Source organism: Falco peregrinus, chromosome W (genome assembly GCF_023634155.1).
Source record: "Falco peregrinus isolate bFalPer1 chromosome W, bFalPer1.pri, whole genome shotgun sequence".
NCBI classification, from domain to species: Eukaryota; Metazoa; Chordata; class Aves; order Falconiformes; family Falconidae; genus Falco; species Falco peregrinus.
In genome coordinates, this window is record NC_073743.1 from 29,987,082 (window position 1) to 30,002,282 (window position 15,201).

The 15,201-nt window shown below is 38.8% G+C and overlaps 1 protein-coding gene across 2 annotated transcripts; it reads right to left on the reverse strand.

The window, feature by feature from the left end:
- Positions 1-838: 838 nt before the first annotated feature.
- Positions 839-2,787, reverse strand: LOC129783224 (endogenous retrovirus group 3 member 1 Env polyprotein-like). Of its 2 annotated transcripts, none has more exons than XM_055793109.1 (2): positions 2,591-2,787; positions 839-2,014 (listed from the first exon to the last, which is right to left on the reverse strand). In XM_055793109.1, the coding sequence occupies exon 2, from the start codon at positions 1,895-1,897 to the stop codon at positions 980-982; it is 918 nt and encodes a 305-aa protein (XP_055649084.1). In that variant the 5' UTR covers positions 1,898-2,014; positions 2,591-2,787; the 3' UTR covers positions 839-979. The 2 variants fall into 2 exon arrangements, with proteins under 2 accessions (XP_055649084.1, XP_055649083.1); XM_055793108.1 differs by having other exon boundaries at positions 839-2,054; positions 2,093-2,787.
- Positions 2,788-15,201: the final 12,414 nt, after the last annotated feature.

Genomic DNA, 15,201 nt, shown 5'->3' on the forward strand with positions numbered 1-15,201 from the left:
CGGAAAGCAGACTCCACAATCTGTAAGATTGTAAAGTAGGTATGTTTATTCAGCGCTGGGCAGCACGGGGGGTAGTCCCGCCAAAAACCGTGCGTGCCCGACTCGAAAACTTGCTCTATTTTTATAGGGCAACTCATTACATATTCATAATATGTTGCAATACGCCTATACATATGCATTACCTATCCCCGCTTCGTATTAAAATTAGTTCTGCGAGTCATTTCCATATTTTTCTCTCGACTGAGTTTGCGCAGTGTCCCCTGGTGGTGGTCATCAGGGGTCCTGAGGATGAAGGCAGGCGAGTCTTCTGCTAGTTGCCCCCACACCTGGCACAGGCTCAGTAACGTCCTGGTCTTTGTCCAAACTGCAGAACCGGCTTTGGCTTGTTCTTGCAAGGTTGTAATTATTCTCTGGACTTATATGGTCATAAAGCTGGACTTATTTGGTCATAAAGCCCTTTCCTCCCGTATACCTTATCACAGCACCCAAGCAAACCATGTAAAATTTGGCAAACATCTAAGCAGACTATCATAGTCGTTTAAACTTTACCCTAAACAGCTAAGCAGACTAGCAGACTATCATAATTGTTAAACTTTACTCTAAACAGCTAGGCAGACTATCATAGTCGTTAAATTTTACCCTATCTCTTAACCCCCCCCCTCTCTCTCAGTCCCCCCTTTTAAAAGAAATTAGTAAATTCTTTTACTCAGACTCGAAGTATTGATTAGATTCTAATTTTTCTCGCAGTTGATTTCTCTTCCATTCGCTATAGGAATTTCCAGTTCCCTTAAGGCACCAAAATCCACAACGGATAGCTATACTAATAATTAGAAACAGAAAGACAATTACAATGATCATTACAAATAATTGTTTTGACCATGTTTGGTTGGGCAACCAGGATGTCAATTTCTCCCATAATTCAGAAAAGCCCCAAGAAGTGTTATCTTGTGTCACTTTATGTAGAATATTTACTTGTTTCCTAATTTCTTGGAGGTCCTCGGTGATTCGCCCGCTCTGATCTGCATACATGCAACAATCTATATTGATCACAGTGCATACCTCCCCCTTGGGAGGCTAATAGCAAATCTAAGGCCATACGATTCTGTGATACTATTTTCGATAAGTCAGTAACTTCCTCCTGGAGTGCCAGGAGGGCATCAACTGTCCTATTTTCCACGGTTTCTATTACAGCTGAGATGTTTATTATTGCCTTTTCCAACTCACTAACCCCTAAAAACGGAATGAACCATCGCGCAAAACTGTGGAAACTCGTTGGTCTGTTTATGAGGGGGCTATTTACAATGTTTCGTTTTTTTCTTATGGGGGGTCGCGTTAACCCGTCAATGATAGTAATATTGGGGACCAGACCTCCCAGAGTGCATGCTCCTCGCCATCCTATGGGCAAGACTTTATGAGCCGTTGTGCCACACAACCAATACCACCCTGTCCCTTGTGGGGTCGGGAGACCGGTATAGTTCAATTTCAAAAATCCCAAATCTCTACCTGTCATATTTAATGTACGACTTCTGTTACAATTTAGGTGTTCTCCCATAAACAGCCCTTTTCCCGAACTTACCAGGCAGTTATCCCCTAATGTGCTGGTCTCTTCAACAGTTATTTTTAATTCCCGTCCCCACTTAACCTGAGGGTCTGTGCTCCAGATTGTATTTCCCCAAAAGGAGCCGTCTTGGCGGTTCGTCAGGGAAACTGGCAGTGGGATGCCTATTAACGGTATCTCATAACCAGAATGCCTTGGCATTTGGGTACAGATCCAACAATCTGTTTTATTTAAAATTTTGGTGATGTTTTGAATCGCCTGTACATACCAGTTCTCTCGCCAGGCCGCTGTGTCTATCACCTGTGAAATTATCAGAATCGTGTTAAATTTAACCCACATCCTATCTTTTTAGCTTGAGCTTTAACAGCCCTTGAATTTCTGATGTCCAAAGCTTTTGTGGCGACTTCTTCACACGGGTATGATGAATCCAGGCATTCTGTTCTTTAATTTTGATTGCTGTGAAGGAGGTGAGGAGTACTTGGTATGGTCCTTCCCACTGTGGTTTCAAGGGTTTTTTTCTGCAAGAGACTTTACATATACATAATCTCCAGGTTGAATATCATGTACAGGCCCATCCAGACCCCTTCCTCGGGTCCCAATTACATGTTTTCCAATTTTATTGAGCTGCTTGCTCAATGCCACCATATAGGAAGCCATAATTTCGTCCCCAATTTGTATTGATGTCCCCTTTTGTATTCCATAGGGGCGTCCATACAGAATTTCAAAAGGGCTCAGTCCTTCTCTCGCTCTCGGTCTTGTCCGTATACGCAAAAGGGCTAAAGGGAGAGACTGAGGCCATGGCAAGTTTGCTTCTTGTCCCAACTTTACAATTTGCTGTTTGATTAAGTGGTTCATTTTCTCCACTTGGCCACTCGACTGAGGGCGATATGGGGTGTGAAGTTGCCAATCTATACCTAAATGGTGGCTGGTTTGTTGCACTATTTTTGAAACAAAGTGTGGTCCTCTGTCAGAGGATATGGTTGCTGGAACCCCAAAACGCGGTATTATTTCTTGTATTAGTATTTTAGTTACCTCCCGAGCCTTGGCAGTTCTGGTTGGGAATGCTTCTGGCCAACCTGAAAAGGTATCAGTTAATACCAGCAAATATCGATACCCCCCTTTTCTTGGAAGTTCCGTGAAATCAACCTGCCATTGTTGTCCAGGCCCATTTCCCTTTCCAATCTGGCCCATTTCTAGTTTGGGAGTATTCTTTGGACTAGTCTGGAGGCAAAGGTCACACTGTTGAGTCTATACAGAGCCTCCATATACGTGGATCATTCGTGTGATAAACAATGGCTACTGCGTGCCCCGATGGAGTCCCAAAACCATTTCCCGAGCTTACTACTCCAGTAAGTCTGCCAATGGTAACATTTATGGCACTATGGCCAAATGACAGGTCTCTGTTTTCAATGTAATGTTTTCTTACCACCAGACCACCACGTCACCTGCCAGGGAAGAAGGGTCCAGAGTGTACATTTCCCCCTCTGAACATTCTGCAAGGTGAGCATTCTCAAAACGTTTAACCTATTGGAAACATTTACTTTACCACAAACACTTCCTTCTTCAGCTAGCAGGTAATCGAGAACCATCCTGTGTTGATAAATTGCATTTCACATCAAAAGCTTTAGCTGTTTGATTAGTAATAATTTCCAAGACAGCCTGTAGACGAATGATACGATTCAGATTGTAGATAGGTTCTCGAGCACCATTAACGAGTTCATTAGGATTCCAAGTTGCAGGTCCATAATACTGTATGATACATTGGGGTGTCCATCCATTTAATAAATATCGGTACCCCCAATTCTTGGGAGTCTGGAAAAATCAGCTTGCCACTGTTGCCCTGGCTAATTTTCAAACACATTTCACATTGCTAAGTCACCTGTTTTAATACAGTATACAAGTTCTGCCCTATCAATTTCTGATTTAGACTTTTATATAAATTATCAGCTCTCCAATGCATCTTATTATGTTCTATTACAGCTGTGGTCCATATTAAATTGGATGGTACCACTATACGACCATCCCTCAAATAAGTCCACTTATTTATTTTATCATTCATGTCCTGAATTACCTTTTTCTTTAGAATAATTTGGCTCCTGATCTGTACTTACAGTTTGGATTTTACCATCTGGTATTAAGGATAATTCCTCCTTTCCTACCTCCTCTGCTACTTGTATGGCTTCATGGTCGGCCAGGCGGTTTCCAATTTCCAAATCAGTGCTTCAATGGGCCATCTTATGTTCTTCCTTCCTGGACGACCCTCTTATAACAGAGGGGGCCATTCCTCACATCAAGGTCTGGCATGGCATATGTTCCCACCGCTCAACGCCTACTGGGTTGCAGCCAGCAGCAGAGCTCAAGATCCTTCTTGGTGGCAAACACCGAGGCCAACCCAGTCTTGCCCTTGATTGTGGTAGGAGGCACTTGACCAACCTTATTCCTTGTACTTTGTTGTCAATGCAGAGTTTCATCTGCACATCCCATAACAAGTCACTGTCATGGTAAAACACAGATTTACATTAGTAGAACTACTACAGAGTGTATTTCATTTTAGTTTTTATGCAATATCCCCCACAGCCTTGCTGACCAAGGGATATTGTTTTACCTGAACTAGGCAGGCCTCCCGTTTATAATTTTTACTGTAACAGGGAAAGCATTTTTCCCCTTACTTGGAATTTACTTCCAGATACACCTGGTTAAAGATTTCTTTTACTTCAGGGAGGTCCTCTCTTCCACTTTTCTGTTGAATTAAAGATAAGCTCAACATTTTAATTAATCGATCATTCTTAACTTTTGGTTTCATTTCCCCTTCTTTAAACGTCTAGATGTTCTAATAAATCTCTTCCCAACAAAGATTTTGGTGAATTTGGCATTCTTATTTGTTTTCTTAGTTTGTACTTTAAAGGTTTCAGGATATTTTCCTGGTGGCCAGCAGCTCCCACAACTGTAACAAATTCTTTTCACTGAAGTTTAACACCAAATAAGTTGGTTTTATATTCACCAACTTTTCTACATTACAATTACCTAGTAACAAACAACTCGAACCTTTATCCAGTCCTATTCACAACCAACTTTCAAACATCTAAATTTCCCCATCAAAGATTCACCTTTACTCTCCTCAGACCCTCTGCTTGCCCTAAAGGGGCCGTTACCGGTCCTGTTGTGTTGCAAATGCTGCAGCAATTGGGGTGACATTATTAGGTCCTTCTGCTCAATCGTCAGCAACAGCAACCCCCTCCTCCTCACCAGCAGAAGGGTTCGGGGCAGGAGATGCTCTTCCTGCTCTGCAGGTTACACAAGCCTGCCTCTGCAGCAGCACTTCTGTTTTAACTCTTTCTTACCCTGAAAAATGCAAATCTGCTCCTTGTTGCTTTAAGTCTGTGTTTTTACATATCATGCCTTTGCAGGCAAACAGAAAACATCCTGCCATGCGTCCCAGCATGATTCAGTCGCACCTTCGAGGGGGTACAGGGGTTTGTACAAACTCACCCCAACACTTTCACAAGGTCTTTGATTCTCCACACACACACACACACGCCTCAGGTTTTACATACATCAGTACAAGTTTTTATATCTTACAACGTGTTTCATTCTGGTTGCTCCACAGAAGGAACCGCAACCTGAGCTTTTTAACACAAAAATTTCAACAAGGACATCTTTCTAGTTTAGGTCTCAGGTTTTTCCTGTCCTTTTCTAGAGCCACAATCAAAGATCAGGTGATGTTAATCCCGCACTCTTTCTAGTGCTAGTACCATAGGATCCCGAGGGGGTACTAATCCACAGTCCTTTTGCCACCCAGGTTTGTCCTGGAGGACGAAGAACATGTCTGCATATGATACTTCGTCCCATTTTCCCTCTGTCCTCAGACACAACATTAATTGCAGGAGAGTGTTATAATCTAACGTTCCTCCCTCCTGAGGCCATTTCGCATCACTCCCCAATTTATACAAAGGCCACCACTGATTACAATATTTAACCAATTTCCTTCTATTTTCGGTACCACCATGTCCTACGATATCGCTCCAATGTTTTAATATACAACCCAAGGGCGATTTTTCACAGGGCTTACTCCTTCCATTTCCCATTTTGCAATTTTAATTACTTTGTTTTTCTCCGGCCGCCTTAGCCACCCAAGGTCGGAAACGCGGATAGCTTTTTACTCGTTTTGCACTCAAACGCCTGTCTCAAGCACTCTTGCACTCACGCTTAGTCAAAATAATTAAGCTATACACGGAAAATCAAAATGCGCATCTCAATCACACCATTCACACTCTCCGGGCAGCCCGCAGTCACACAAGCAGTATGTTATACTGTTCCGTGCACTTATGTACAACTTTTAGGAACACTAACAGTTCACAAAGTATGCATTTCAATGAACAATTGCCAAAAAAACAAACAACAAACAAAAACCAATTTTTCCTGGTCTTAAGCAGAGTGTTAAGTTTTCTGCTATTTGCCACGAATTACCAGAATATTAATATTTTTCAACATACATTTCATAACTCCGAGTTTTGAACATATAACAAGACAACACATAGAACAAACAAGACACAGAGCGCTATTTCAGTTGTTACATTCCAGGAATTCCTCAATTCTTAAGACAACCTAAAGGAAGCTTTTAGCTTCCTCTTTTTCCTAGGCAAAAGTTTCCCTTTTACTTTTGCTGTGAGGTCCCTCTTGTTCCTGTGAGATTCCGCCTTATTCTGTCCCGTCCCCCGCTTTCCGTCACGAGGCCTCCGGGCTTTTAGGAATGGCAGTAACCTCGGGTTTGCTCGATCTACCCTCAAGATCGCTAGCGGCCACCCCTTGGTCAGCAAACCCCCTCCCAAGGTACCTTTCCTCCTGGGGACTATGCTGCACGCCGGACGTCTCCGTGCGTCTCACCAGCCGCCCCTATTACTAAACATACCGTTTTATCCGTGGATCCAGGGGTTTCTTTTCTGCTCCCGGGTGAACAGCTGAGAAGAGGAGGCTCCTCCGAGGAAATCTCCCGGGGCGCGCCTAGGAGCGCCCGCTCCGCAGCTGGTCCCTCAGCCGAGCAGAAATCCTCCTGCCTGGCTCGGAAAAACTGACGTGCGGAAAGCAGACTCCACAATCTGTAAGATTGTAAAGTAGGTATGTTTATTCAGCGCTGGGCAGCACGGGGGGTAGTCCCGCCAAAAACCGTGCGCGCCTGACTCGAAAACTTGCTCTATTTTTATAGGGCAACTCATTACATATTCATAATATGTTGCAATACGCCTATACATATGCATTACCTATCCCCGCTTCGTATTAAAATTAGTTCTGCGAGTCATTTCCATATTTTTCTCTCGACTGAGTTTGCGCAGTGTCCCCTGGTGGTGGTCATCAGGGGTCCTGAGGATGAAGGCAGGCGAGTCTTCTGCTAGTTGCCCCCACACCTGGCACAGGCTCAGTAACGTCCTGGTCTTTGTCCAAACCGCAGAACCGGCTTTGGCTTGTTCTCGCAAGGTTGTAATTATTCTCTGGACTTATATGGTCATAAAGCTGGATTTATTTGGTCATAAAGCCCTTTCCTCCCCTATACCTTATCACAGCACCCAAGCAAACCATGTAAAATTTGGCAAACATCTAAGCAGACTATCATAGTCGTTTAAACTTTACCCTAAACAGCTAAGCAGACTAGCAGACTATCATAATCGTTAAATTTTACTCTAAACACCTAAGCAGACTATCATAGTCGTTAAATTTTACCCTATCTCTTAATGCCCCCCCCTCAGTAAGAAGAAAGAAAGAAGGAAAGAGAGAAAGAGAGAAAGGAAAGAAGAATGAAAGAAAGAAAAAAAATAAGGAAAAAAAAAAAAAGAAAAGACACAAGAGCTCAGGGACAAGTTGTCCAGAGCAGATGGAAAAACTTGCTTCCGTACTTATTTGTAAAAGGTTACGATGATTGACCGTGAAATACATGAGGCATGGCATGGTAAGAAGATAGAAAGAAAGAAAGAGAGAAAGAGAGAGAGAAAGGAAAAGAAGAGGAAAGAAAGAAAAAAAGAAGGAAAAAGAAGGAAGAAAAAGAGACAAGAGCTCAGGGACAAGTTGTCCAGAGTGGATGGAAAAACTTGCTTGCGTACTTATTTCTAAAAGTTTACGATGATTAACCGTTAAATGCATAAGGCATGGCATGGTAAGAAGAAAGAAAGAAAGAAAGAGAGAAAGGAAAATAAGAAGAAGAAAGAAAAAATGAAGGAAAAAAAAGAGACCAGAACTCAGGGACAAGTTATCCAGAGCGGATGGAAAAGCTTACTTGCGTACTTATTTGTAAAAGGTTACGATGATTGACCGTTAAATACATAAGGCATGGCATGGTAAGAAGAAAGAGAGAAAGAAAGAGAGAAAGGAAAAGAAGAAAAAAGAAAGAAAAAAGGAAGGAAAAAGAAAGAAAAAAAAGAGACCAGAGCTCAGGGACAAGTTGTCCAGAGCGGATGGAAATACTTTTTTGTGTACCTTTTTGAAAAAGGTTACGATGATTGACCGTTAAATACATAATGCAGGGCATCATAAGAAGAAAGAAAGAAAGAAAGATAGAAAGAGAGAAAGGAAAAGAAGAAAGAAAGAAAAAAAGAAGGAAAAAAAAGAGAAAAAAGAGACCAGAACTCAGGGACAAGTTGTCCAGAGCGGATGGAAAATCTTGCTTGCGTACTTATTTGTAAAAGATTACGATGATTGACCATTAAATACATAAGGCATGGCATGATAAGAAGAAAGAAAGAAAGAAAGAGAGAAAGAGAGAAAGGAAAAGAAGAAGAAAGAAAGAAAAAAGGAAGAAAAAAAAGAAAAAAAAAAGACAAGAGCTCAGGGGCAACTTGTCCAGAGCGGATGGAAAAACTTTCTTGCGTACATATTTGTAAAAGGTTACGATGATTGACCGTGAAATACATAAGGCATGGCATGGTAAGAAGAAAGAAAGAGAGAAAGAGAGAAAGGAAAAGAAGAAGAAAGATGGAAAAAAGGAAGGAAAATAAACAAAAAAAAGAGACAAGAGCCCAGGGAAAAATGTCCAGAGCGGATGGAAAAACTTGTTTGCGTACTTATATGTTAAAGTTTACGATGATTGACCGTTAAATACATAAGGCATGGCATGGTAAGTACAAAGAAAGAAAGAAAGAGAGAAAGAGAGGAAGGAAAAGAAGAAGAAAGAAAGAAAAAAAAAAAAGGAAAAAAAAACAAAAAGAAGAGACAAGAGCTCCGGGACAAGTTGTCCAGAGCAGATGGAAAATCTTGCTTGCGTACTTATTTGTAAAAGATTACGATGATTGACCGTGAAATACATAAGGCATGGCATGGTAAGAAGATAGAAAGAAAGAAAGAGAGAAAAGAAAAGAAGAAGAAAGAAAGAAAAAAAGAAGGAAAAAAAAGAAAAAAAAAAGAGACAAGAGCTCAGGGACTAGTTGTCCAGAGCGGATGGAAAAACTTACTTGCGTACTTATTTGTAAAAGGTTACGATGATTGACCGTTAAATACATAAGGCATGGCATGGTAAGAAGAAAGAAAGAAAGAGAGAAAGGAAAAGAAGAAGAAAGAAAGAAAAAAGGAGGGAAAAAGAAAGAAAAAAAAGAGACCAGAGCTCATGGACAAGTTGTCCAGAGCGGATGGAAATACTTTTTTGCGTACCTTTTTGAAAAAGGTTACGATGATTGACCGTTAAATACATAATGCAGGGCATCATAAGAAGAAAGAAAGAAAGAAAGATAGAAAGAAAGAGAGAACGGAAAAGAAGAGGAAAGAGAAAAAAAGAAGGAAAAAGAAGGAAGAAAAAGAGACCAGAGCTCAGGGACAAGTTGTCCAGAGCGGATGGAAAAACTTGCTTGCGTATTTATTTTTAAAAGGTTACGATGATTGACCGTGAAATACCTAAGACATGGCATGGTAAGAAGAAAGAAAGAAAGAAAGAGAGAAAGGAATAGAAGAAGAAAGAAAGAAAAAAAGAAGGAAAAAAAAAACCAAAAAGAAGAGACAAGAGCTCCGGGACAAGTTGTCCAGAGCGGATGGAAAAACTTGCTTGCGTACTTAATTGTAAAAGATAACGATGATTGACCGTTAAATACATAAGGCATGGCATGGTAAGAAGAAAGAAAGAATGAAAGAGAGAAAGGAAAAGAAGAAGAAAGAAAGAAAAAAAGAAGGAAAAAAAAGAAAAAAAAGAGTGAAGAGCTCAGGGACTAGTTGTCCAGAGCGGATGGAAAATCTTGCTTGCGTACTTATTTGTAAAAGGTCACGATGATTGACCGTTAAATACATAAGGCATGGCATGGTAAGAAGAAAGAGAGAACGAAAGAGCGAAAGAGAGAAAGGAAAAGAAGAAGAAAGAAAGAAAAAAAGAAGGAAAAAAAAGAAAAAAAAGAGACAAGAGCTCTGGGACAAGTTTTCCAGAGCGGATGGGAAAACTTGCTTGCGTACTTATTTGTAAAAGGTTACGATGATTGACCGTGAAATACATAAGGCATGGCATGGTAAGAAGAAAGAAAGAAAAAAAGAGAGAAAGAGAGGAAGGAAAAGTAGAAAAAAGAAAGAAAAAAAAAAAAGGAAAAAAAAACAAAAAGAAGAGACAAGAGCTCCGGGCCAAGTTGTCCAGAGCGGATGGAAAATCTTGCTTGCGTACTTATTTGTAAAAGATTACGATGATTGACGGTGAAATACATAAGGCATGGCATGGTAAGAAGATAGAAAGAAAGAAAGAGAGAAAAGAAAAGAAGAAGAAAGAAAGAAAAAAAGAAGGAAAAAAAAAACCAAAAAGAAGAGACAAGAGCTCCGGGACAAGTTGTCCAGAGCGGATGGAAAAACTTGCTTGCGTACTTAATTGTAAAAGATAACGATGATTGACCATTAAATACATAAGGCATGGCATGATAAGAAGAAAGAAAGAATGAAAGAGAGAAAGGAAAAGAAGAAGAAAGAAAGAAAAAAAGAAGGAAAAAAAGGAAAAAAAAGAGTGAAGAGCTCAGGGACTAGTTGTCCAGAGCGGATGGAAAATCTTGCTTGCGTACTTATTTGTAAAAGGTCACGATGATTGACCGTTAAATACATAAGGCATGGCATGGTAAGAAGAAAGAGAGAACGAAAGAGCGAAAGAGAGAAAGGAAAAGAAGAAGAAAGAAAGAAAAAAAAAAGGAAAAAAAAGAAAAAAAAGAGACAAGAGCTCTGGGACAAGTGGTCCAGAGCGGATGGGAAAACTTGCTTGCGTACTTATTTGTAAAAGGTTACGATGATTGACCGTGAAATACATGAGGCATGGCATGGTAAGAAGAACGAAAGAAAGAAAGAGAGAAAGAGAGAAAGGAAAAGAAGAAGAAAGAAAGAAAAAAAGAAGGAAAAAAAGAGACCAGAGCTCAGGGACAAGTTGTCCAGAGCAGATGGAAAAACTTTGTTGCGTACTTATTTGTAAAAGGTTACGATGATTGACCGTTAAATACATAAGGCATGGCATGGTAAGAAGAAAGAAAGAAGGAAAGAGAGAAACAGAAAAAGCAAAGGAAGAAGAAAGAAAGAAAAAAAGAAGAAAAAAAAGAAAAAAAAGAGACCAGAGCTCAGGGACTAGTTGTCCAGAGCGGATGGAAAAACTTGCTTGCGTACTTATTTGTAAAAGGTTACGATGATTGACCGTTAAATACATAAGGAATGGCATGGTAAGAAGAAAGAAAGAAAGATAGAAAGAGAGAAAGAGAGAAAGGAAAAGAAGAAGAAAGAAAGAAAAAAGGAAGGAAAAAAAGAGAAAAAAAAGACAAGAGCTCAGGGGCAAGTTGTCCAGAGCGGATGGAAAAACTTTCTTGCGTACTTATTCGTAAAAGGTCACGATGATTGACCGTTAAAAACATAAGGAATGGCATGGTAAGAAGAAAGAAAGAAAGAAGGAGAGAAAGGAAAAGAAGATGAAAGAAAGAAAAAAAGAAGGAAAAAAAAGTAAAAAAAGGGGGAAGAGCTCAGGGACAACTTGTCCAGAGCGGATGGAAAAACTTGCTTGCGTACTTATTTCTAAAAGGTTACGATGATTGACCATTAAATACATAAGGCATGGCATGATAAGAAGAAAGAAAGAAAGAAAGAGAGAAAGAGAGAAAGGAAAAGAAGAAGAAAGAAAGAAAAAAGGAAGGAAAAAAAAGAAAAAAAAAAGACAAGAGCTCAGGGGCAACTTGTCCAGAGCGGATGGAAAAACTTTCTTGCGTACATATTTGTAAAAGGTTACGATGATTGACCGTGAAATACATAAGGCATGGCATGGTAAGAAGAAAGAAAGAGAGAAAGAGAGAAAGGAAAAGAAGAAGAAAGATGGAAAAAAGGAAGGAAAATAAACAAAAAAAAGAGACAAGAGCCCAGGGAAAATTGTCCAGAGCGGATGGAAAAACTTGCTTGCGTACTTATTTTTAAAAGGTTACGATGATTGACCGTGAAATACATAAGGCATGGCATGATAAGAAAGAAAGAAAGAAAGAAAGAGAGAAAGAGAGAAAGGAAAAGAAGAAGAAAGAAAGAAAAAAGGAAGGAAAAAAAAGAAAAAAAGGATACCAGAGCTCAAGGACATGTTGTCCAGAGGGGATGGAAAACTTTCTTGTGTAAATATTTGTAAAAGGTTACGATGATTGACCGTTAAATACATAAGGCATGGCATGCTAAGAAGAAAGAAAGAAAGAAAGAGAGAAAGAGAGAAAGGAAACAAAGAAGAAAAAAAGAAAAAAAGAAGGAAAAAAAAGAAAAAAAAGAAAAAAAAGAGACAAGAGCTAAGGGACAAGTTGTCCAGAGCGGATAGAAAAACTTTCTTGAGTACTTATTGGGAAAAGGTTACGATGATTGACCGTTAAATACATAAGGCATGGCATGGTAAGAAGAAAGAAAGAAAAAAAGAGAGAAAGGAAAAGAAGGAAAAAGAAAGTAAAAATGAAGGAAAAAAAACCAAAAAAAAAGAGACCAGAGCTCAGGGACAAGTTGTCCAGAGCGGATGGAAAAACTTGCTTGCGTACTTATTTGTAAAAGGTTACGATGATTGACCATTAAATACATAAGGCATGGCATGGTAAGAAAAAAGAAAGAAGGAAAGAGAGAAAGGAAAAGAAGAAGAAGGAAAGAAAAAAGGAAGGAAAAAAAGAAAAAAAAATAGACAAGTGCTCAGGGACAAGTTGTCAAGAGCGGATGGAAAACCTTGCTTGCGTACTTATATGTAAAAGGTCACGGTTATTGACCGTGAAATACATAAGGCATGACATGGTAAGAAGAAAGAAAGAAAGAGAGAAAGAGAGAGAGAAAGGAAAAGAAGCAGAAAGAAAGAAAAAAAGAAGGAAAAAAAAGAAAAAAAAGAGACCTGAGCTCAGGGACAAGTTGTCCAGAGCGGATGGAAAAACTTACTTGCGTACTTATTTGTAAAAGGTTACGATGATTGACCGTTAAATACATAAGGCATGGCATGGTAAGAAGAAAGAAAGAAAGAAAGAGAGAAAGGAAAAGAAGAAGAAAGGGGAAAAAATAGAAGGAAAAAAAAGAGACCAGAGCTCAGGGGCAAGTTGTCCAGAGCGGATGGAAAAGCTTTCTTGCGTACTTATTTGTAAAAGGTTACGATGATTGACCGATAAATACTTAAGGCATGGCATTGTAAGAAGAAAGAAAGAAGGAGAGAAAGAGAGAGAGAAAGGAAAAGAAGAGGAAAGAAAGAACAAAAGAAGGAAAAAAAAGAAAAAAAAGAGACCAGAGCTCAGGGACAAGTTGTCCAGAGCGGATGGAAAAACTTTCTTGCGAACTTATTTGTTAAAGGTTACGATGATTGACCGTTAAATACATAAGGCATGGCATGGTAAGAAGATAGAAAGAAAGAAAGAGTGAAAGGAAAAAACGAAGAAAGAAATAAAAAAAATTAGAAAAAAAAAAAAAGAGACAAGAGCTCCGGGACAAGTTGTCCAGAGCGGATGGAAAATCTTGCTTGCGTACTTATTTGTAAAAGGTTACGATGATTGACCGTGAAATACATAAGGCATGGAATGCTAAGAAGAAAGAAAGAAGAAGAAAAAAAAAAAAAAAGAAAAGGGCTCAGGGACAATTTGTCCAGACTGGATGGAAAAACTTACTTGCTTATTTGTTAAAGGTTACAATATTTGACCGTTAAATACATAAGTCATGGAATGGTAAGAAGAAAGAAAGAAGAAAAAAAAAAAAAAATGAGAAAAGACGTCAGGGATGAGTTCTCCAGACTATATGGAAAAACTTACTTATTTCTAAAAGGTTGCGATGATTAACTGTTAAATACATAAGGCATGACATCATAATAATAATGTCTGTAATTCAAGAATTTTAAAAGGTATAAACCTAAAACTACTGCAGAAGAGTCCCTTGTATTTCTAATGATGGTTGTAAATTTGATAGTGTTCACTTTGAGCTTTAGATACTTTTTTCTTAAGATTTCTGATAATATATAATTTTCTTTTTTAAAAGATTAAAAAACTTGTCATTCATGCATATCACAGCCACTTTAGTATACCATCACTTAATCTCTGCCATATGTTAACATTTTTACAACATTGTAGAGATATTCAAGTTATTTACTATACAAGTGCTGTGTATTCTTTCTAGCTACTATAGTTTTGAAGACTACTTATGATTAACTTTTTATGGTATTACTCAGAAACTTTATTTGCACACATACATATCTAATAGTAAATATATGCAGTTTTTTCCTAGGAACTAATGGTAGTCAGCTATAGTTCTTGCTGCTGTTATTTCTTATTCTCTCACTTCTTTGCACCTGAGCAATACCAGTTGCACCTTTTTTAAAAACAGGATGTAATGGTTTTGTATATAAGCACATCTCTTCAGAATGCTGTGGATTTGATCAGTGGACTACTTACATTTCAGGAGTTAAAATATCTCTATCTTAAAACTTCAAATGTAGACAGAGCAGTTTTTATGTACATGTGTGTTAGCAACCAGAGTTAGATTAATTTTCTTCTGAAAAACTTCTACCAGACACTGGGCAACTCTAATACTTTTTTTTGAATTGTTGAAGCCTACAAGACAGTAGGTGACTGGGAAAATATAGATGCTCAGTCAGCAATTGAATGACACAATGTAATGACAACATAGAAGTTAATGGGAATTGGCACGTTTTCATTGAAACACAATGCTAATAAAAATCCAAATATTTAAGATGATGTGAAATAATACTTTAATCCTTGTCTAAAATCAGTGCTCGCCAGGCATAAGGACTGAACAGTTTCATTTTAAATCACCAATGAGGATTAAAAATGCATATGAAATGTAATTGAAGGGCTTGCAGAATAGAACAAATGTTTAGGCCCTGTGGCTTTCCTCAAATTTACATGCCAATCTACATTATAGAGCTTCTTTATACTATCAAAAATTAGAGACAATTGCCAACAGTTTATCTGTTCAAACTGCTACAATGTTACTTATCAGATAAAAATATGACGACTTTACAGAATTCTCGTTTTAAAAATATATTTTAGATTCTGAGGTGAATGAGCTTATGACACTATGAATTATATATGATATATGGTAAAGAAGCACACGGCTAATAAATACAAGATGGATTTGTATGTCCAGAAATGTCACAAAACACTAATATCCAGTGCTTCCTCCTAAAACCTCCTACCCAAAGTCTGTGACTCAGATCTGCTATCAGAGAC

Excerpts from the sequence above, each read along its gene's own strand:
- LOC129783224 (XM_055793109.1), bottom strand. The coding sequence starts at position 1,897 with ATGTGGGTTAAATTTAACACGATTCTGATAATTTCACAGGTGATAGAC.